The sequence below is a fragment of the Amia ocellicauda genome, chromosome 1, assembly GCF_036373705.1.
Source record: "Amia ocellicauda isolate fAmiCal2 chromosome 1, fAmiCal2.hap1, whole genome shotgun sequence".
In the NCBI taxonomy this organism is placed as follows: Eukaryota; Metazoa; Chordata; class Actinopteri; order Amiiformes; family Amiidae; genus Amia; species Amia ocellicauda.
In genome coordinates, this window is record NC_089850.1 from 29,301,003 (window position 1) to 29,324,873 (window position 23,871).

The window sequence follows — 23,871 nt, forward strand, 5'->3', positions numbered from 1 at the left end:
TAATGGAGACATTGATATGGCTGATTAGTCTTAGTAACCAAAGCCTCTGTTAGTCTAAGGTTGCTCATTATGATTCTGTTGGTCTTGTTGTACTTTAATCTGCTGTCCAAGGCCTCTCAATCAGAACAGAGCGCAGTGTAAACGTCATTCTCACATTGATGTTTACTGGACATCAAAAGTATAGCTGTGCATCTGTGCTTAGCTGTAGTGGGGTTTATCTTCTAGTGAGCTTTGCCACATGATTGAGAAATTCACTTAGTTTAAAATTTAAACATTTCCTTTTTTTAATTCTAGCTTCACACACTTTATTAATCTGATAGGATGTTGTGCTCAAATGGTGCAGATTATTTTATATGTTGTCCTTTTACAATCACAGTGTGCTCTGTGTACTTTCAAAGTTAACCTAGCTTGCCATACAATAGACAAACCTGTGGGACACTATAGTTTCCTGAGTACTCGGCCTACTTATAATGCTAGAAGTCTGTTTGCATTTTGGGCTTGATTTTCTTCATCTGTCTTCAGTTATGAATGCCCAGAATTGTTTTGTTCACTCCGATGGTTGAGAGTTCCAAGAAATTTAAATATGGCATATAGAGTTACTGTCCTTAACCATTTGAGAGATAAATGATCTTGTCAGAGGTGTGTTACCTTCCTGCCCACCAGCACCATTGTCTGCAAGACCAAAATTACACTGGAGAGTTCATCATTATTTGCTTGATAATTTAAGATCCCCTCTTGCTGCTTTTACTTATACCTCATCCAAGCTGGTTAGGTATGCCCTCTCACAACCAATTCATCACATCCAGACCATCTTGTTTAGCATCTATTATGAGATTAGATCAGACTCCAAGACTGTAGCATGTCTGCAGGAAAGAAGTATGTCTGTAACATGAAATCTTAACATGAAAATCTGTTATCAATAGACCTCATGGGGAAGGCTTGATTTTTAATATCCGAGAAGGAGTACTCCTTTTAAGACTCACAAAGGCATTGTTAATTTGTTTCCCCCATGTTGGATTGGTTTGCATTAAAATTACATTAAACGTTGTGTAGTCTTACTGCCGGTAGGACTCCCATTACTCAGAGCAATAGGAGGGGAATACCAGATGAGTTTTTGCTATTGCATTACGTGCTATTCCCTTAGGAGGCTTTGCTGGAGGCAGTTCTAATGCGTATGATATTTGTGTGCTTTTTGCACACAAGCCTCGATTGTAAAATTCCACTGAAACAATTAGCTGTGATAGGATATGTCATGACATAAATGTGTTCTGAAGAGTTCTGAGAAATGTAAAGAGCAAAGGATGACTCTTATTATATTTTTGGTCCTCCCGTCTCCCCGGTGGCCTTAAGTTTTGCATCCCTTAGCATGGCCTCAAACTGAAAATGCAGTTGGACCCTGCAAATGCTGTACCATGTAACATGAATTGTAAGGTCACAGCTCATAACTCTCTGGACTATGTGTATGAAGAGACGGAGTACAGGATGGTAGCAGTGTTGTAGATGTATTGTAATATTTACTTAATTGTCTGTTTTATTTGTGTTTTACACAGATTGTAAAAGGTTTGCTAGTTCCATGTTAAAAATCTGTTCACTTTTGCCTGGAATCTGATGTTATACTCTATAGTCCATATGCACTGTCGTTTCTATATCCTTTGGAGAAGTGATTAGTCACATTGAACCTTAGTCTGACTATTAAGTTTTTTGGGGGGAGGAAAGGCTTGCTATGTCTAACAGGCAATTATTCAGTTGTTCAAGCTGAAAGGAGTCCTGCTCCTAATAGTTTTTCAGTGTCACTTGAAAGTCAGTGAAAGAGAGTTTTGTTTAGCCTGAAAGGGCTCTATAACTTCAGTAATACGAGGTTCCCATACAAATGATAAAAAAAAAAATGGATGCAGCAATGGTAAACTGATGTCTATTGTAGCGTGTTTCAACCTTTGGAATCAAGAAAAAACAACCCATCATAAAGCATTGGAAAATAACATCATTTGAAAGTGTTCTTCTAATTAATGTACAGCAGGGGTAGAATTAAGCCATTTAATTACATTTTGTGTAGCACTGGTATATATAGATGTATGGGTGTCTGTTTATATGTGCATACATAGTAAATACATGTACTGTACTGATCACCATTTACTCCCTAGTGCAAAATCTGTTTTTACTACCTGTAGGTCAAGAATAAATACATTGTCTTCTTCATCCATCCATTTTTCAATTACTGCCTCATCCAGTGCACAGTCACGGCAAGCCGGAGCCCAACCTGTTGAGTTTGTCATCTTTTCCTTACATTTGTCTGCTAAGAACCTTGATGTTAAAACAAATTGAAGGAGGTGATTATATCTCTACAAGATATCGATTCATTTTCTGTTTACTGACTCAAAGCGTCTTGCATGAAGCAGTGTGACCTTACCTCTTGTGTTTGTTTCCAGGGTTTTGGTACAAGCTCTACATAATAATAAAAAAAATATGTATAAAGATGTATAAAGCTTACACTAACCCTTGTTTATTTCTGTCTTTTCTTTACACAGGAAATTCCACTTTTCAGGATGACCACGGACCACCAATCCCAAGGGTAAGGACAGTCTTTTTTTCTGTTCTTCATTTAGATACTTCCCAATCCTCTCTGTGTGGTAGAAGGATAATAACCAGGGAGAACCGAGAATCCTAACAAAAAACACAACCCTTAAACAATACAACCATGCAGGCCTAAAATCAATCTCAATTAAAATAAAATATTCTCTTTTTGTTAATGCATATCAAAGTCCATGGTATTGCAAACAAATTGGCTTAATTGTTGAGGAATGTGACATTCAGAAATGTCTCCTAAATGCTTTGCCCATTTACAGTATAAACATGTACAGACAATAAAATCTCAGTAAAGACTTGGATAGATTTTGAAAATAGTCTGTCTGGAAAGTCCAAAATGCCCTATAAATTAAATGTTATGGTTTGAATAAGATGCCTGTCATTTATGTGTGTGTAAATATGTAGTATTACTTGGTTTTGCACTCTGCAGCATAACTAATTTAACAGCATATAACATTTTAAATAAACATGACTAAGTCAATTGGATATTTCTAAATAGTTAATGATGATGAATTTAGGTATTTGCCCATAATGTTAATATTGTATGTAAATGTTATATCTTTTCAGATATAACTCTGTATAAATAAAAATAAATATATATAAATCATTTATGTAAATTTAAAGCTTTGGCGAAGAGCAATCCTTTTCTCCAATTACGGTGCCTGTTAAGATTAAGATAAAAGCATATACATATTTAATTTTCTAAACATTTCCTCTTTGTCTCTCTGCCATGTTTATCTGGGCAGGCCTTAAACTTAGAACAAGTTCCTTTATGCATTTCTTTGAGGCACACGGACTCGTGTTTGATGTGAAAGGAGGCCTTGTTTACCGCTGGCAAAATGTTTCTCTCTAAATTGGATGAGCAGCTGCGGTTTCTTCATGTTGTTGCATCTCTAATGAAGTTAGATATTAAATTAATTATCAATTGTAACATGTAAGATTCTGCCAAGCGCTTACCAAACAACAAGTCTTAGGTTGAAGTGTTAGGTTAAGGCTTCCCATCTTCAGTGTTGGTGTTCTCTTCTGGAAGCCAGGCTGCTGTTGGTCTGTACGAGTCCATGTGGGAAGGTCCATGCTAATCCATGCTTAGGATTCCACAGGCGCATGCTGAGAGTCATACTCAGTGCATCTAGCAGAGCTGGGCAGTCATGCGTGCTCCAGTATATACAAGCCCTTTGCTTGAATCAAGGAGGCCACCCTGAGTCTGAGACGTAGCTGTATCTCTGGAACACCTGGGGGGCTTCGAATGACGAGCAGTGGGCTTCCATGAGCGCAATTCTGTTCGTGTACAGCGAAGCTCGTACCTTTCTTTCGTCTCTGTGCCCCCAAACACATAGTATAGGAAACTGTTGGACTACAAAGTAATACACAGGGAGAATACAGTCTAAAATAGTGAACATTGTCTGTGGCATTGTTTTCGAAGCTCACGTGTAGTACCGCTTGTATGCACTTGGGAAAATTCAGTAGTGAGGAGGTCTACATGTCTGTGCTATAGTACACAAAGTCACCTGCTTTGAGCCTTTTATACACAGCAAAATCTATACTGTTAAAATTACAGTGTTAAAATATAGTGTTAAAAATCAGTTTCATCACTCGCTGGGTGAAAGTAGCACTGAGAGTTAAACCATCTTGGGAGTCAGTGTTAATACTGGGTGTCAAAATAAAGAGTGTTTAATTAACACTGTACTGGTGTAAAACCAAATAACGAAACTTTCCCACAATGCATTGTGGTAGTTTCCAGAATAATTGATGTTTTATTGTGTTATTTTTTCTTAATTATTGTTTAAATATTAATTATTGTAAAGCAATTATTGTTTGAGTGTAACATGTGTCTTTACCCACCAATGTATTTATATTTGTGTTTTTCTACCCTAGTTTATAAGTCATGTCTTTGAGTCAATACCTAACAATTATTTGTTTTTGTTTTGTCTATTTCTCTGCTTGTGTGATGCTTTTGTATAAGCTTGACCACTTTGCTTGTCTTGATGGGTCTGGGTATTTATTTACTTAAAAGATAATTATAAAGCTAATGAAATTAAAATATGTAGTTATATAACATTTCTACCAGTCCTTTACATACATATATGTATGTAAAGGACTGGTAGAAAGTTGGGAACCCAAAAATGCATGAGTGTTGATTTAAAATTCTTGGATGGTCGTGGATGTACACTTTAATAGGGTTGATTTTAACACCTACAGTGCTAGTAACTAGGGATATTAATGATTAATCAAAGATCGATTGATTGTTGATAAGAATTTGATCGACGTAGGCCATTTCAATTTAGTATCACTAGAGGACGCTATGTAATTGTTGTTGGAGGGAAAATTACCTGAAGAAGCTACAGCGGTAAAATCCAAAGAAGGATGAAACAAGCAAAAAGAAGCGTGGTTTGGGATCACTTTGATTTAAAAAAGGATCATGTCCACTGCAAATACTGTGATTCTGTGTTAAAATATAACACCACGACTACGCCAATGATGTATCACCTGACAAACTTAATGAATTTGATGGGACCGGGATATAGCATTCCTTCACGAGGCACAGTCACTGGGCGCACAGAAAGGCGCTACAGAGAAATGAAAGCAGATCTTAAAGCACAATTGGCTACAATAGAGAAAGTGGCCCTAGCTACCGACTGCTGGACTGCCTTGACCACGGAGAGTTACATCACCATCATCTGCCATTACATCAGCGATGATTGCAAGGTGAAGTCCACAGTCCTGCTAACCGAAAGTCTGCCAGTCCGACACACAGCAGACCACCTTGCGGAAAAACTAAACTAGGACACCTTATTTTTGATTGATCTTTTGACTCCATTTCTGTTTTAAAATATAATGTTTTCATGTTTAATCCAAAAACGAGGTAAGAGCATTGGGTTCGTTTTCTGATATGTGGTTATCTACATGGTGTCAAATATGTCCACGTCTTATTAAAATAAAGATTTTATTTAGGAAAAAACACACATTGGAAATTTTCTGTCATAGGCATAACCCCCCACTTTTTTATAAGCTTAATCGATTGATTGATCTTTGATCTTTAACGATATCGACGATTGATTTAAGGAAAAGTCTTCAAATTTGCAATCCTACTAGTAACACAAGAATGTAAAGTGTTATTGTTTTGATTTATTGACACTTTCAAAGTGATGCATTCCAAACTCGCCCTGCCATAGGGTCAGTGGACTCTGGGTTTCTGGGAAGCTGCTTGTGTTTTGAGCAAGAAGCAACAGGGTCCCACTGAGAACAAACAGTGCTAAATTCAGTTGTTGGCATTTAATCTATCTCTCATACTCTTGTTCTTTATTTGGAAATCCCCAAGTTGTTGGTTAATTCATGACCTTTTTCTAGAACGTTGTACTGCGCTTGCTTATAAATAACCGACAACAGGCTTTCAACACACCGGCTATCATAGAACCCATAATAAAAAAGAACTTCAAATTTTGTGTCGCAGGCTGTAATGAAAACCCGGTCATTTTGACCGCCCTCACTGAGTTTATTTAGAAAACAGAAGGATGATAGTAATCATTTTATATATGGACAAACCCACAGAAGACACTGACTGACCAAGCTCTTGATGAAAGATAACCATCAGTTAGTGCACTACAATTATTGTATGGTAACCTATTGAAATAGATCACAAATGTAAAAATAGAAAATGAAAATGTAATCTGAATACAAAATAACAACAGAATGAGCTTTTTAAAATATGTTTTACATTGAAATGAAAACAGACAATAGCACAGACAATGGCACCAAGGCAGTCATGCAGTCTGGCATACAGTCCATGTTGTGTAGGTGTTTCCTTTCTGGTTGTCTTGAACTAGAACTTCTAGACGTTGTATTTAGGTCATGAATTCATTGCTGAGTCTCGTGCATGCAGCACCACAGTCTGCTGATTTGATAGACACCTGTCTTTTGACGTCTCCAGTCACATCAAGACTCTTAATCCTTGCCTTGTTAGCCTTGTCTGACACCAAGATCAATCACTGTCCCACTGCAGCCTACTTCCACCATTCCTTTGCTCTTCGCCATGTAGAACTTGGCAAAGGGGCCTTTTTACCAAAATGTACAAAGTGAAACATTGTCTGTACATTTGCTTTTTTGAAAAGGGATCTAATTTCCTCAAAACAATATCCTGTTATAACTGTATTATACCATTTATGTACACAAGGCACAGGTGAATTCCTTGACTGTTAAATTTCAGATTATATACATAGTAAGTTCAGAATTCAAAGGGTTACTTAACGTGTATTGCAATTTTTTTGTATGTAGGTTGATGGAAAATGGTGTTGGCCTATTTATGCATCTGCTACACAGACTACTAAACAGAAACCATATTCAGTAGTAATAACCATGTGTAATATATTGTAGTTCTTACTGTCGCACCCCAGAAATAAATCAGTTTCAACCTCTTACTTTTCTCAATGTTGAAGCTTAACGTAAAAACTTGCTGTGTCATGAAAATTAATATGGTCACAAATAATTGCCCATTTGAATTAATTTCAAACCCATAAACAAACTTTTGTTCCACTTTGCAATATCACAGAAACAACCACAAGATATGTATCCCAGCACAGAATATTGTTTCATAATTGTATGTAGTATTTTAGACTTTATTTTATTTTGAACAATCCCTTCCTTATCTTTTGTATTGCTCAATTTGCAAGATCCCTAAAAGCCTAAAGAGCTACTCCTTGTTCTGGGCTTCTTATGCTCTATTACATATCAAAAGAGGAATTCCACTTTTCCTTTTTCCCCCCACACAGACTCTGTTACCAATCTGCTATTTGAACTCCAAATGCTCAAACTTGAACTTGCTTTACTCTCTGATGGACAGTGCCATACAGGGTCTGTACACAGCAACTGACCAGTCAGTGCTTATCTAAAGGGCTGTTCTTTTTAAAACAGCTAAGCAAAGGCAGGGTTTCCTTCAGAGACAAGTGTCTCTTTGTGCTGCTCTTGTCACTATTTTGTTGTAGTGTTCCAAACCCAGCAGCGTTCCTCTACATCTCCCTTGATCATTCTGCTGTAGCCCTCGGCCATTCATTTATCACATTTCTCAGCATCTGAACTTTGTATTGTGTCTGGGGGAAAAACTACTTTAAAAAGAGGAAACTTCAGATTTATGTTTCGGTCATATACCATTCTATTTTTTGTATCTTTCTTTTTTTGGCTGCTTTCTGTTATCCAGCAGTTTCTGACATTTCTTAATTTGTAATGTCAGTAGTTTTATTCACCACTGTGGTTCAAGTAAAACTGGTGACACCATTAGAGAGCTTGCTGTTCCTCTTATTTTTGCTCCACACTTCATAAATGAAAAGGGCACACTATTTAATACAACATAATTCAAGTGAGAATCCAGGGTAATGTTTCTGTGTCTCACACACCTAATGCTAAAAATTGTAAATCGCAGACACATGATCAACTTTCAATAAACTTAAAATGTGCATGTAACATCACTGCTATGAATGTGAGACAAATACAGGTATAACATGGAAATATGAAAGTCAAATAAACCAATGGCTAACAAACCAGCTGCTTTTAATGGATTTTTATAGGTGTGTGCACATTACAAAAATATTATACAAAGGCAAATATTCTGTCAAGCTCCTTCAGGATAGACACAAAAGTAAACGTGTAAGTGTGCATTGGCCTCCACCTGTAGTCTATTAAACTGCTTTACAGCCATTTTAGCCTTTTTTTTCCTGAGTCAATGAAGATGGAAAGAAAAACATGCAGAGGTGCTGTATCAAAGCACTCTTTCAGTAAAGCAAGCACTTTTTGGATCTTTGCAACTGTTTTAAGAGTCACTTTGTAGATGGAAAGTTTTTTTATTGTTATTATTTTTCTTTTTTCTTTTTTTCTTTTAGTTCTTTAAAACATTTAGTACTTCCAAGAAAATATTTTGGATTTTATTAAAACAAAATTAACCGGAGACTTGAGGTTTCTTTTGTGTTCATTTACATCCTAACATTCAAAGCAGATTCACATCATGAACGGGGGTGAAAGTAAGCAGAGTTTAAAACCGGAAGCTGACCATCCACTGTCCTTCTGGCCTCTGGCGAGAGCTGACTAAGCCTGCTGTGGAAGACGCATGTTGCAACCGCAATACGGGTTCCCCAGTTAAAAGTTAAGTGGAAACAGCGGTAGACTTTCTCGGTTACAGCTGTTAGCTGCAAAAATGGCTGTACAAATTAAGAATTTTGGTTCAAGTATCAAATAAGTGGTGCCTGGCTGGAGTTCGCAAAAAGTTATTCTGATTTGGTTTGGATCTTAACTTGCCTACAAATACCAAGAGCGTTATTTTTAGGATGTCGAAGAATTTCCATTCAAGTGGACAATTTTGTAAGAAAATAAAAAAGATGGCATTCTTGTGCCATGTGTGTTCAGTTAAGGTCACCTGTTTGCGTTCGTCTCCGTTGGTAAGCTGTTGGTAAGTCAAGTTAGCTTCTGTTGTCGTCACATTGCTCTTCTTACTGCAGTAATTTTAAGACTACGATTACAGGGAGCAGAAGCCCAGTTGCACCGTTCTATAAAATACTGCCACATCTATCGGGGTGACTTTGGAATAAACTGCAACATGATAAAGCTAATCTTTCATCCTCTGTAATGATTTCCTGTTATTGGACTCAAAATGTGCAGGAAAGGCATCATTAATAAAGTGATGTTGTGTGCTGAAACTGTAGCCAAAACCATTATGAACCTTGTGTCATCATATCAGTTGCAGTCCCCTGCAGTCATAGGTTACGGACCCATTCTCCGAGTTCCAAGAATTTCCCAATGTTCGACCGTAACTCTGCATCAGCAGGGCAAAGGACTGTTCTTTCCTGAAAAACATTTGCTCATGAACTATATCTTCATAGCAGCCTAAAATCTGTAATTAAAAAACTTTTCTAGGTTCATAAACACCATCAGGCCATGTACGATATTTACAGTGGTTTACAATAAATGGTATCACCCTTGAAATCTTCTATCTTTATGTACTGTAATCTGTATGAACTATATATTTTTTCAAATGTATAAGAACTACATTAAAAGCAATAATACTTTCATTAAGAACATTATTTGGTTATTATTTGATTAATTAACAACTTTCATTCTGCTCTGTCTGCTCCATGGGAAGGTTAGCTCCAATCAACTCCCAGCAGTCCTTGACTGGGTTTAAAACTGTTTAAAGATTTAAGTGGTAGACAGTTAATTACTTATTACTAATAGTCACTCATGATTTCATGGCAAATGTTTTTTCTTCATGAATATATTTTATAGTGCAATACATTATTTTTAAACGCCATCCTGCAGACAACTAAAGAGGTTTCTGAGCTCTTGACATACTTGTTTTTTGTAGCTGATTAACAAAGAAAGTTTGAATACCTGAAATAAAATGCACCTTCAACCGACTCCCATGATAAATGGTCCCACTGACTTGACCATAGATTTGGTCATTTTACTCGGGCACTGTAATAGACAGCTGCATTTGTGCAGCTATTAGAAAGATACCATTTGAAAGAGAAGACCTGGGACTTTGAAATGATGCCACATTTGGGCACAATCCTTAGCTAGGGAATTATATTTATTTAAAACTTTATAGTTAATGAGCACAAATCTAACAACCATGCTTTTTAGAAAGCGGAAATAGGACCTCAAAATGTCATGTATGATTATTGTTATTCAAATCATACAAACATGTTTGTCATTTTTGGAAAACCATTGACCTTGAATTTCCAGAAATATTCCAATTGAATCTCATATTTAGTGGTTTCTGGTAACTTATCAAAGCACTAGAAATCAACTGAACAATGGCAGGTCTTTTGTCTTCCCATCTCTATAATTTGTATATAATTTTGCACATCAATAGCCATTTTGTGACTATTGTGTTACTGTTGTTAAATTGAGAGAGCCATACTTTATGAGGACAAAGCCTGCCATTTGTATTGTGGGGTTTTCCCTTTTCTTTTTTAAGGAATATGAGAACAGCCCAGGAGATTCTTTTGGGATTTTGCCAGAAGTGTGAAGTCTTGTTTGAACCACAACTTCATCTTTCACAGGCCTAGTCATTTGCCATTTGAAGTGGTTTCATTCATTCATTCATGAATCTCAAAATGTAAAACCTGGTAGGATGATTTAAACAGCAGCTTGCTGTCTTCAGTATAACTTAACAGGCCTTAATTAATATCTTCAGCAGGAGTTCTTTGCAAGCAAGAAAAAATAGAGGAAGGAAAACCTAATGAGAGTTGTAAATCTTCATTGGGATTAGAATAAAGTCATTTCTGCCAGAGAAACTTCAAGTATTCAGATTATATAGAGAAGGATGGAACAGTTTCCATTGTAATGTGGGGGATAATTTTAGAAGATTCATATTTGGGTAAAGGAGTTAAGGAATGTGTGAGTATGGTGGCTGTGTAACTTGGAGATGGCCTTTCTGTAGAGCGCTGTGATGCTGAATTAATTTTGCCGGCAGGCATCAGATGTGACCTTGAATTTGGCTCTAGTGTGTGTAGGCTTGGCATCAGTCTGCAAGTGAATCCAAGTACATCCTAGGATGAGTCCTATCTCGTTCAGCAGCATTTCCTGTAGCTGAACAGGCACCTATAGACCTGCATGATGTAATAAGGACCTTTTTTTTTTTTTTTTTGGTTTGTTTGGCAATTAAACCACCATTGCTTTCAGATCAGTTTACAATACACAGAAGAGGCCGCCATGGAAACCATGCCAAAGTTCCTGCTAACACATGGTGTTCAATTAGGATAACCTTTTTTGTGTATTCCTTGTCCATGTGTGGAAATGTGGTGAGATAATTTATCGAATAATAACTGACCTGCTATAAACTGATGTTGAAACCGAGAAAATGTATTGCAGAATGAAACATTGCTAAAAGACTACATACTGTATAAATCCCTTCCTGGCATCAGTTTTTAAAAATATGTTATTGTAAGGAAAATGTTCTTTTATCATGTCCTGTCAAAAAATATCATCTCCAAAATCCTTTACAATTTTTTTCTAGATGAAATTTGTATCCACTTGTCTTTAATCATTGCTTTGATTCTGTGGGGAGGTGGGGATTAAGTAGATACATATTGCCTGTTCATTCCTTTCAGTTAGTGAGCTCTGCGTTCCACATGGGATAAATGCATGGTCTATCTGTCTTTAAGGAGGAAAAGTCTGTTTCAATATCGTATGACTTTACAAAAAAATAAACTAAACTCAGAGAATGGGGAGAAATGTACAAGTGTGTGTTTGGAGAATGTTGTTGTGCTTTAACACTCCACTTCCACAGTCCATGATTGCAATGGGGCTGTCAGCTGTAGGATGGTGTGGTTCAGTGGTCAGGGCCCAGGGCAGCTGTGCCTGTTATTTTCCACTTAATGGATTCTCTCTGGCTGCCTAGTCCTGCTGCACCCAGCTCCCCCAGAAGGAGAATGGAGAATACTAAAGGTCACAACAATCAAATGATTTGTATGAAAACTGTCGCCGCTTCCAACTGGGAATGTGTCTTTGACTTGTGTAGATGTCAAGACCTTTCCTAAAGCAAGCACATATCTGAAAACCATTTTCATTCTTTGAGGGCACAGGGGTTGATCTCACTCCATTCCTGTCCTTTGGTTAATCTAGAATCCCCTCATTGACATGGATATCCTATGGTTGCCTTCGACCTTGTAATTGAGTGAAGCTAGCCAGCACCTTACACCGAGATGATTTTGCCAAACCACATTTTTGCTGCTGATTTGCTGGAATGCTTATACCTAATAATATGAAGTTCTTGCATCAATCTATTGTGCAACTACTAATAAGAATCAATGTACAAATATGCCTTGTCCCGTTTTTAAACTTTATCCCTTTCTTATGTAATCAGTATTATATCTATTCAATGGCATTGACTTCATAATAACTTAAACAAAATAACAAAAATGAAGTAGACACTGGAATGATATTATGGACAGATTTACATGATATTAAATTGGGTTCATGTTTTCAATATCGCTGGATACTGAAGTAAATCAGAAGCTGAACTATATGAAAAACAAATGTATCCTGCCAAATAAAAGTAACAATAACAGGTGCCGTCACTTCTCCTTTCTGATCAGTGGTGTTGGTCGTTTCTAACCTTCACTGCCCTGGTGCAATAGGGCCATTAAGATACAATTATGATGCTTTATGTTATTATTTTGTTTTGTCATAGCAACATGCATTCCCCTGCACCCCCACCCCTTTTCCTCTAGTTCACTAGTCGCTTAGTAAGTGTTACTGTGCAGATGAAGACAAGGCTGTTCAGGCTTGTAGGAAAATGGAATCGCAGCTGTGAGTGGTGAAGTTTCAGCCCTCGAGAGAGCACTTTTAATGAACTTTAATAGAGAGACAAATCAAGATTGTCTTGGCCAAAAAAGAAAAAGACAAATCACTTTTCAAATATCAAGTCACAGACAGAAAGGGATTCTTAGCATGAAGCTTAATTGCCTGTGTGGATTTATTCCATTATTTTGATGTGTGTGCACTTCAGCTGTATAAAAAGACACGTGTACAAGAAAATGTGAAGCACGTCATGGTATAAGGAGGGGGATAGCAGGCTGTTGTATCATGTGGGGAGAAGGAATTTGTTACTGTGTTTGAAGATGCACATGAGAATTAAGGGGTTTTGCTACCTTTTTTTCAGTCCTTAGTTTTTTTGTCATGAAGGTGCCAAGAGCCGTACGTTTATGGGCCCCCAGGCTGGTAATTTCAGTGGACAGGCCGGCTGTACTTCTCTTTCCTAGCTCTTAACTCACAGCTCCACATTCCTTAATGGCTTCAGATCTCATTATTCCCAATCTTCAGTTTTCCAGTTACTTCACCTACAGAATTGTATAAGTATTTTTGTATGCTTTTCAGTTGCCATTGCATTACCCAAATTGAATGATTAAACACATTTTTGTATTCCTGTAGATCTAGAAATGAATCAGACTCCAAATCGTTCTCCACAAATACACCTGTGTCCCACTGTTTTCATTCTTAGCAAATATTAAACAAAATAATAATAAACATAAAAAATGAAATCCCTGCATTGTTCAGACTGTCTGTTTGCTTTTAAGTAATGCAATCTTAATCTAAAATGGCAGACATTTCGTTTTGCAGTGGTGAAACTGATAAAGCCATTAATTAATTGTCAACAAGTATTTTGTACTAATAGTTTGCCAGAGTATTTTTGGGAAGAGGCAGACTTTATTTCATCAGGAGGAAGGAAACTGAGTGAGATTCAAATGACCCAGTCAAGAAGGGCAAGTGGGAACAGCTCCTCTGAGAGTGAAAAGTAAAGCAAAGTGTAGGTTTTCTTTTTTTTTTCTTCAAAGAGAGAAAACACTGGAGGCCTAATGAGGGGAAGCTTAAGTCGGTCATCAAATTCTGTCTTCATGAGGGGGATCAAGACCGGCGGACCAGTTAGGCTTCTTAAATGATCTGACATGTATTTTTCTGGGTGGTTTAACACTATTAAGCAATTATGAAAATGCTGAAATTCTTGGAAATTAGAATACTGTGTATGAATTCTGGGTTCAGAGATATTAAATGTGATTCATAAAACAATTAATAAAACTGTCATCAAAGCTGTGTGCAAATATTTTGAGCATTTGCTTAATCACAAATGTGTCCTTTTTCATGTGCAAAATCAATTATTATGGCATCTATAATGTTGATTTTCTCATTCTGTGCGCCTCTATTATAGTCCAAAGATGACCTAGTCAAAATGTACACTTTACCAGAGATAATATTACATTTACAGCACTAATCATTCACTGACAATTACCAATTAAAGTATCAGTGTCCTTTTTATATCTCAGTCATCAAAGAAATGGTATGTTGCACATAATCTTAATGTGAAAGTCTCCATAATCATCCAAAATGTGCATTTGGCAAATAGGCCTACATTTGCTTAAGAGTCTTTAAATGTTACAAAGGGGTTAAAGCCCCTTGTACCAATGCACTTTGTTCTGTTCTCTTTCCTGGATTAGGACCTGCCATTCCCAAGCCAAGTAGTCTACAACCGAGTGGGCAAGTGTGGCAGTCGTACCGTCGTCCTGTTGCTGCGAATCCTGTCTGAAAGACACCAGTTCAACTTGTTCTCCTCTGACATCCACAACAGAACCAGGCTCTCCAAACACGAACAGGTAACAACTGCAAGAAAACCTCCTTTGGCATCTTCTTCATGCATTTGTTTGAGTTGGTTGTCATCCCTGTTAAAAACCTCTTAAATCAATACTTAATGCCTACGGCAAGTGGGGAGAATTTCTTGCACCTGGTGACCTGAGCAAACATTTCAGTATCCTAAAGCTGTTCAAAAGAACCGTAACATAATTGAATAATCCTTAATTTAACAAACAAAATGACAACAACAGCAAATGTGTGGTACAGATTCAGACATTTGATTTCTCTCAGGCTAAGGTGCACTTCAGTGTGCTTTAGTCCCATCCCTGAATCTCCCTCTTTTAGTGACTCGCTGGTTTTCTCACCATAGACTTTCTGCCATTTGGAAGCCACTCCCTTATGATGTCTTTATTTCAATTGAATTAACTAATTTTCAGGACATTATTGATACATGTATTTTTATATTGAGGATTGTATCACAAATGATGAAAAGAGAATCAAATCCGTGCTGGGAATTGGGTATGTGGGTACAATCTACAGCTTACCTGGAAAACTAAATTCACTACAGACTTGTAAACTATAGAACTGTGGTAACTGCAAAAGAGTGGGGTTTCAATGCTATTAAAAATAAAATCTCTTACTCTGTTTTTTCTTTTCTTATTATGATTTTTTTTTTGTATTTTGAAATAAACCATAACCTTCAAAAAACTTTCTTAGAAATATTGCATTGACATCGTGGATACAGTTCTCTCTCATGTCCTTTTAAACACCCTAATCAAGGATGATCTCATGTTTTTGAGCATGCATAATGCCTTTACCGCTTAATATCCTTGGAAGTTATTGAAAGGGCTTGGAATTACTAACTCACTTACTGCTGAACTGCAAGCACAACATTACACAGCTGTCTATAACACTGCACATGGAAAACTAAGGGAGTTATAGAGGTGTATTAACTGCAAAAGCAGTGCAACATGAACAGGGAAAATGGAATCGGTGGAAAGAACTGTGCTGGATTTTCAGTGCATCATGGAACATTCCAGAACAGCATTTCAGCTGAGGGAAATTGACTTCATCCATGCTTCGTGTTTTACACATCCTGAGAAACTCCAGAAGGCCCTTTGGCAACTAGGATCAAAGTCTCTTTAAATGTACCTGTGGAAAGATGTTTTGGAGAAGCAATTGATGCCAGAGTAAAATTGTAGATGGTGACATTGGAACTCAATAACTAACAACACCAGCATGAGTAATGCACTCAGTTGTAGGAGGTCAATTTCAAGTGTGTTTGTTTTCAGGAGAATGGCTTCCATGTTTCAGGTTAAACTAAATCATTAGAAATATGAAATCCCAAAGGATGCTTGTAGAAGTTGTTTAAACACAGCAACCCACGATTCCATTAATTTAATTTCGTTTTCCACAGCTGAAGTAATGGGTTCCAAAGAAGTTAATATCCATTTTGTTTTATGGGCTCTCGTAAGACACACTAAATGCTCATAATGTGTTGTGTTCATAGTTCACAGGGTTTATAGAAAAAGTGGTTTTGCTCAAGTGTAATTTTATTCAGATGATATAACCATTCTCCCTTTTAGCAGAGTGTGCATAGATTTTTAAACTGGCTACAGTCAAGGAAGTAGATTTAAGGAAATATTGCATTTCATTTTGTCATGTTTCTTTGTACAGGTAAAGCTTTCAGATACAGGAATGTTGGCACTGCACAAAGAGTCTACAATTATAAAGAACACTGTAGACTTCACAGAAATAATCTGAAGCTATAAGCAAACCCAAACAACCTTCTCTCAAAGAGGTTGTTGTGGAAGCCCATAACAGCAACGTCTATGGGTGAGAGAGATGTTTACAGCTTTGCTCATGTAATTTGCAAACCATATCCAAAGCCTATAGGAATGTAGGAATTATGTTTCTGTGAATCTTTCTTGAATACTTCTCCTTTGAATACATTGTTTATGATCATTTTATATATTCCAAGGCGACATCACACTGTTGCAGCCAAATGTTGTACTATAATCCTAACCGTACACTGAAAAAGCAATAAAGAGATTAAAGAGCAGTTTTATTTAAAAGCTGAGATCATGCCAGAGATCTTACAGATGCACACAGTCTTAATACGAGCTTTTATTGTAAGCTCTAGTCAACATGTTCTCAAAAAGTGGTTTCCCCCTATACACTGAATAGTTTTGTGTTACCAGAAATGAGGAAACATTTCCTGGAGTAGACCAAGGATCTTGCTTTGCAAAACATTTTTGCATTTGAGTCATAGATCTAGTGAATATGCCAAAGAGCCAGATGTACAGAGTACAGATGACTGATGATCCTTCAGAGAATTTTATTGATGTGTGTGTTGACAAGACATTTGAGCTAAATGTGAAAAGCTACATAAACCATAGTCAAAACCCAAAGGGAAATCCTACAGCTTAACTTTATTGCTGCAATTTCTCCTGATTCAATTAGGTTTAAGTGTAATTTTGCAGTGCATCACCATTCAGTGTGATTGGGTGTTGCCCCTGCTTTGGACTATACAGTGGAATTGTTATTGGTTCTGAACTCTTTAAAATGTGGTTTTGTGAATGCTGGATGTATATGTAAAATGTGGAGGGAGGTTTTTGATGTTTATTTTTTACAGAAAAATGTGGCATAGGTTGCATTACAATTTGACTAAAAAGCAGGAAAGGCAAATAAGTTTATCAACCTTGGTAATAGATGTTTTTTGGAGTTTTTGAGTTTCATTTGAAATCTTTTCAACTTCCAGATTTGTTTTTATAGGCCAGCCTCCTAAGTGCAATTTATGTTAAGTTTTAAAACCCTTTATTATATTTCTGTTCCATATTTCACACCAAATGATTCACTCTTAGCTTAAAATAATCCTTAAAATAATGTTTTGTCAAACCAGTAGTCATGGTTTGGTTGAAAAGACAGCTGTTTCCATTTGTGTTGATGAATTAAATGTTTGTGCAACACAGTACAAACTATTTATATCATGCAAGAAGATATATATATATATATATAATATATATATTCCGGCATTAACTGAAGAACTCTGTTAGTGATGTGTCAGAAAAAAAAATACTTCACAGGCAGGTTATTTCTGCCTGTATTCTGTCACTTTCCTGGATTATGTAGCAAGTTTTCCCCACATTGGTCATAATGTTGCACATCCAAAAACATTTACAGAAGCATCTCCCACCAAAACAACATCAACAAACCGACAACTATTACTTGGAAAAGGTTCTAATCAAGACAAGCAGTGCCTTTATGCAGTGGGTTCCGGTCTTTTGTAAACACATGTTAATAAGTCCATATTTACACAGAAGGTAGAAGATCTAACTACATGACAGGGAAAAAGACAAGTTGTTTCACACTATATATATCGGACCTTCCTGACTGTGCCCTGGAGTGCAGGTTCTGCTTTTCAATGGTCACCATTTGACAAAGTAGTGGTTACAATACATGATGATGATGAGTATTATTATTTAATTTGGGGGCGTTTATTATTGGAGGCGAATTATTACTTTACTTGAATTGACCCCATTGATTACTTTAATGGTTAACTATTTATTGACTTAAGTTAGTAATTTGTAAAAAGTATTTTAATAATTGTATCATTAATATTATCATCATTAATATTTATTAGTGAACTTTTAGGAGCAAGCAAAGGAGCTGGGAACAAGACAGAGAGGAGATTACAACTAATCCCTGTTATTCATAAACTCATTGAAACTCAACAGGCAGAATTCAGGGTGACCAAAAGGGCACAGCAATGTTTGACACAGCTAGAAGAGATCTTTTCTCTGCGGCCTCAGTGAGTTTGCGCTTCTTAAAATATTTATAGTGGTCATTTGGGGTTTCATGGCTGTCTCTGCATGAATGCCTGCTGGAGATGAAGATTTTTCCTGTAGCCCCTCTAACCGCACCAGCCATCATTACCCACAATATTAGGCATCTGTGGCTGAAGAATATGGGGACACCACTTGTCTGCATTTCCCAATAGACACCACTGTCATTTTGGGATTCTTCAAAACTAACACAAACATATGAGTATATATATCAAATAAATGTTTATTTAAAAAAATCACTCATCCAAGAAGTGGCATAAATGTACACTACTGTATATTATGAAGTGTCTGGTCTAGGTGCTCTCTGTCTGCTGTTTATGTAGCCTGAATCTTCTGATGAAGGCAATTAGAATTTTTAACTGCAGTCAGATCAGGAAGTGAAGGGGGCAGAAAGTATGCCTGGAATTCCAGACCAGATTTCACTTTAACACTTCCCAGCCCTGCCGGACTGTAATTGAGTAGGCAAGAGGTAAAATCCAATGGAAAGCGATTATTTACCCAAACATGCTTTGGATTCTAATTTCATTAGACGATGCTTGAAGTAAACAGTGGGCTAATTGGATTGGCAAGTCTGTGGAAAGAATCGTTGGGGGTGATAGCTGAGCAGACAGTGGAAATGTTCTGAATCTAGCATGGGCACTGACAGGGGTCTCTATTAGAAAGGGAAGTCCAGTTTCATTTATATGCATATTGCTTACGCTCATCGTTAACTGACCTATCTGTCGATTATAGGGAGCAGGTATTATTAACACAGTAGCATGAGAGCCGACACCACCTGTAATAACCTGGTCTGATAAGTTGTAGAAATAAAAACAGTCATGCACAATCAAGTGAACAACTTCAATTCTGAATATTTGGAAACGATGTAAACAAAACTCCCATTAAAGTGTCACACAGTGAAATCAAAACAACTACTAAAGAGAGAGAAGAAAAAACACCCCAGATACATTAAATACAATACCAAAACAAAGTGAAATTGTGGCAAAGGCCTCAATCAGTCTACACACAGAACTCCCACTAGACACCAGAAGTAGTTCACTGGAATGCCTTGTTTTCAAAACCCTTAGATACATATTTCCTGATCCATTTGAGTTGGAGTTTTCAAAACCAGAAATCAGTGGTGGGACATCTGGAGCTCTGAGGGCCTTCAGCATCAGTGTCTTAACAGCATTCAAGACATCTTCTGTTGGTTTCATCCATTTATTTTGTACCACTTTAAACTGAAAGAAGGACTGAACCTTTTCTCAGAGGATATGCTCAATATAAAAATAAATGTGAGTCTTCCTATCTTGAATGCTTTTTATTTCTTTTCTGACAGGTACTAACTGGGTTTTTGTAGATTCCTAGCCACGGACTTTGTACACCGATCAGCCATAACATTATGACCACTGACAGGTGAAGTGAATAACACTGATAATCTCATTATCATGGCACCTGTCAGTGGGTGGGATATATTAGGCAGCAAGTGAACATTTTGTCCTCAAAATTCATGTGTTAGGAGCAGGGAAAATGGGCAAGCGTAAGGATCTGAGCGACTTTGACAAGGGCCAAATTGTGATGGCTAGACGACTGGGTCAGAGCATCCCCAAAACTGCAGCTCTTGTGGGGTGTTCCCGGTGTGCAGTGGTCAGTATCTATCAAAAGTGGTCCAAGGAAGGAAAAGCGGTGAATCGGCGACAGGGTCATGGGCGGCCAAGGCTCATTGATGCATGTGGGGAGCGAAGGCTGGCCCGTGTGGTCCGATCCAACAGACGAGCTACTGTAGCTCAAATTGCTGAAAAAGTTCATGCTGGTTCTGATAGAAAGGTGTCAGAACACACAGTGCATCGCAGTTTGTTGCGTATGGGGCTGCGTAGCCGCAGACCAGTCAGGGTGCCCATGCTGACCCCTGTCCACTGCCGAAAGCGCCTACAATGGGCACGTGAGCATCAGAACTGGACCACGGAGCAATGGAAGAAGGTGGCCTGGTCTGATGAATCACGAGTTCAAGGTGTTGAATTGGCCTCCAAATTCCCCAGATCTCAATCCAATCGAGCATCTGTGGGATGTGCTGGACAAACAAGTCTGATCCATGGAGGCCCCACCTCACAACTTACAGGACTTAAAGGATCTGCTGCTAACGTCTTGGTGCCAGATACCAAAGCACACCTTCAGAGGTCTAGTGGAGTCCATACCTCGACGGGTCAGGGCTGTTTTGGCAGCAAAAGGGGGACCTACATAATATTAGTCAGGTGGTCATAATGTTATGGCTGATAACCCCTTTATTACCCACCGCAGTGACTTTTCGGCCCAGTGAAATCTAGCCACATGTACTTTACTATTTAAGTTCAAATTTGTTTTTCTCTGCTTGTTTTGTAGGGGGAACTGACAAAAAATATTAGTATCCTCCCTCAGCCATTCCTGTACACTCGGCACGTGCACTTTCTCAACTTCTCAAGGTAAAGGTTGCGAGCAGTTATTTCATCATACAATCTTTCATGAACCACTACTTGCCTCGGAGATGCAAAATTCCACAAGCACCTGTATGATAGTGTGCATCCCCAATCTGACAGATTTTATGATAAGAAAACAGTAATTACCTTCAATTTATTTTTGTTTCTATTTACTTCCCTATTCTGTGATACATACAACAGGATGTGTTTTAGATTGGTAACCAATTTACAACTGGAGACTAAGTTTCACATATTTCCACTCCTACCACCTTGTTTTAATAAACAGAAAAATGCACTTCCAGTAAATTGTCTGTTACACTGGAAGGAACATACACTTAGCACTGAATATTAGAAGATGTATATAGGCCTTTGCATGTGTCTGACAAATATACACATTTAATTGAACTTACTGCAATAAGTGCAAAAATGAAGTACACAATACAGGGCAGGTTACGCAGAGTTCAAGTAAAAGCCTCAGCTACCCCTAATATTGTTTATTATGCATGATTGACACTGAATGTAACCACTGACAGAGTTTACAATTGAACTGTATCATAGTCTTTGGGCTTCAGTATTGTGCATACACCAATGTTTCAGTAAAAAGTGTCATCATACACAATGTACTACTCATTTCTGCCTACTGAAAAACACTATCAAATAAGCTAGGAGAAATTATCTGTATGAGGACTGCCCTGCTCTGTGTGAGTCTTCACATATCTGGCATGTCCCTCAACTTTATGAAAACGAGTTGCCATAGAAATTAAGTATGCGTGCTGTCTATGGATGCTTTGATTTAACAGTTGGTCTTTACAATTATAACCAGTTTGATAATCTCACCTTTTTTCTATAGAAATGAAGTTGCCCACTTTTCTGACTGGCTGTTGCGCATGTTGTCTGTTTTTCAGGTTTAGCAGAGAGCAGCCTGTGTACATCAATATAATCAGGGATCCCATAAACCGATTTCTGTCAAACTACTTCTTCCGCCGTTTCGGTGACTGGCGAGGAGAGCAGAACCACATGATCAGAACTCCTCGCATGAAGGACGAGGAACGATATTTAGTAAGTCTCTTTTATGTGTCTTCTTTTGATGAGGAGGATTATTATTCTTATTCTTGTATATGTTATATAATTAATGACCCACAATTGCTGGTGTTTACTGGTCTCACCATTACAATGTACAGACATGTTGCTTTATTATTGACAATCAGTGCTGGTTTAGTACCCTTTGTTCCATTCGGTGTGTTTATAAATGCAAACACTATGTAACGTGATTACTTAAGTCAGCTCCCAGGGGGCAAATGTTGTGGGAATGACTCAGATGGGTTTGGTATGCTGTAAATCAAAGGTAGATCACCAAACGCTACAGTGATCAATAGCAGTTATAATAACATGGCGAATGCTGAAATACAATACCCATAAGATATGAAACCAGAAAAAAATGTGAAGTTTGAAATTCAGTTCAGAAACTCTGGAGGGCATTACTACCACGAACCTGGACTTCATCAGTCTAGGCACTTACATACTCAGCACCTTCATATTGTATGCCACAGTGCCACAAACGTATGAAATATGAAGATAAAATACTGACTAAAATGAGTGGATCATTTCAACAGCTCCCACGGAGGCAACCCTGTAGTTCTTGTATCTTCTTGGTTCATGTTCTACTGAAGAAAATAACTTATTTTGAAACAACTCAATTTAAATGGGTTTCAACATTTTTAATTTCTCCAAACCACAGCCGTGCCTGTGTTATATACAATTTCCATTGTAAAGAGGATTTACCCTACCTTTTGTCTGTGGACATTTAATTCGCCCACAAACCGAATTTTCAGAGGCCATTTTCCCGCGAATATCACCACTTCCTGTGTAAACAATTGCACATGGTGACTGAACCGCAGATGAATGATCATATATTAATTTGAAATGTTAATTAGAAATTAGCATGATTCTGGCTGCCTGCATGTACAGTGCACACAAAGCAAACTCGCATTTCCAAACCTGAACCCACAGCCAGTCAAATCTTTTATAGGAACTGGTAGTAAGCATCCGGTCTGAAGTTAAGTAAGTGATTGTATTTCAGTTCAGACCCTCCTGAACTGAGGCATTGAAATGAGCAGTCCAATACAGTTTTATAGTTGATTAAATTAGCCAGTTGGCTCCAGCACTAAGCAGGCAAGCCAGGGGAATTGAATTCCCAGCATTTGCAGAGCAGACATCACCTCCCCTCTTTTAAAGCTGATGGTAATTACCAATCGATTTCAAACTATAAGTGGGCATTAGCGTTGATGTACAGGATCTTGAAAGTGGGGATGAGCATGTTTGCTTTCTTTAAAAAAAAAAAAAAAAAAAACATGTAGTTGAACATCTGCTCTTGACCACATTCCTTAGAAAGGGGATGCTGGTCCCTTTGGGATAAAGTAAGTCAGGCTAGAGAAAATGCAAGTACTTTCCTCTAAGTAATGTTAGCAGCCTGGCTCATGCTGGGCTCATTATGCTACTGAAAGACAATGGGCTGATGAAAGGGTGATTAGGAGAGGGATGAGCGCGAGTGGCAGACTGAAGGGGCTCTGTAGGCTGTGCTGGCTTCAGGAAATTACATCTGAAGTGGCAGCCATCCCGTAAGCTGCTGCTCAGCAATAAAACAGATTCTGGCAGAAAGTATGACTGGTGTTTACATAGCTGCAGTGGATTTCATCTACCTGGAGGCTAAAACCTGGGTTACCACAGCATACTTGAAAGCACTGCTAGCTAGGTTAAAATAAAAATACAAATATTTGTTTTTAGAGAGAGAGAGAAATATTGCCAAGATACTATTTGCTTACGGCAGGAAAAACCGAATGGGTCACTTTCTGGTTTTGTTTTCTTGAGTTTTTAAAGAATTCTCTCCTGGGTGACCATGG

The 23,871-nt window shown here is 37.7% G+C and overlaps 1 protein-coding gene across 1 annotated transcript in view; it reads left to right on the forward strand.

The window, feature by feature from the left end:
* LOC136747845 (uronyl 2-sulfotransferase) overlaps window positions 1–23,871 on the forward strand; it is an 84,439-nt gene that overhangs the window by 39,181 nt on the left and 21,387 nt on the right. Inside the window, exons 2-5 of the mRNA XM_066701101.1 lie at window positions 2,526–2,569; window positions 14,562–14,717; window positions 20,898–20,977; window positions 21,877–22,030. Of these exons, the coding sequence (XP_066557198.1) occupies window positions 2,526–2,569; window positions 14,562–14,717; window positions 20,898–20,977; window positions 21,877–22,030 (434 nt within the window). The remainder of the gene's footprint in view (window positions 1–2,525; window positions 2,570–14,561; window positions 14,718–20,897; window positions 20,978–21,876; window positions 22,031–23,871) is intronic.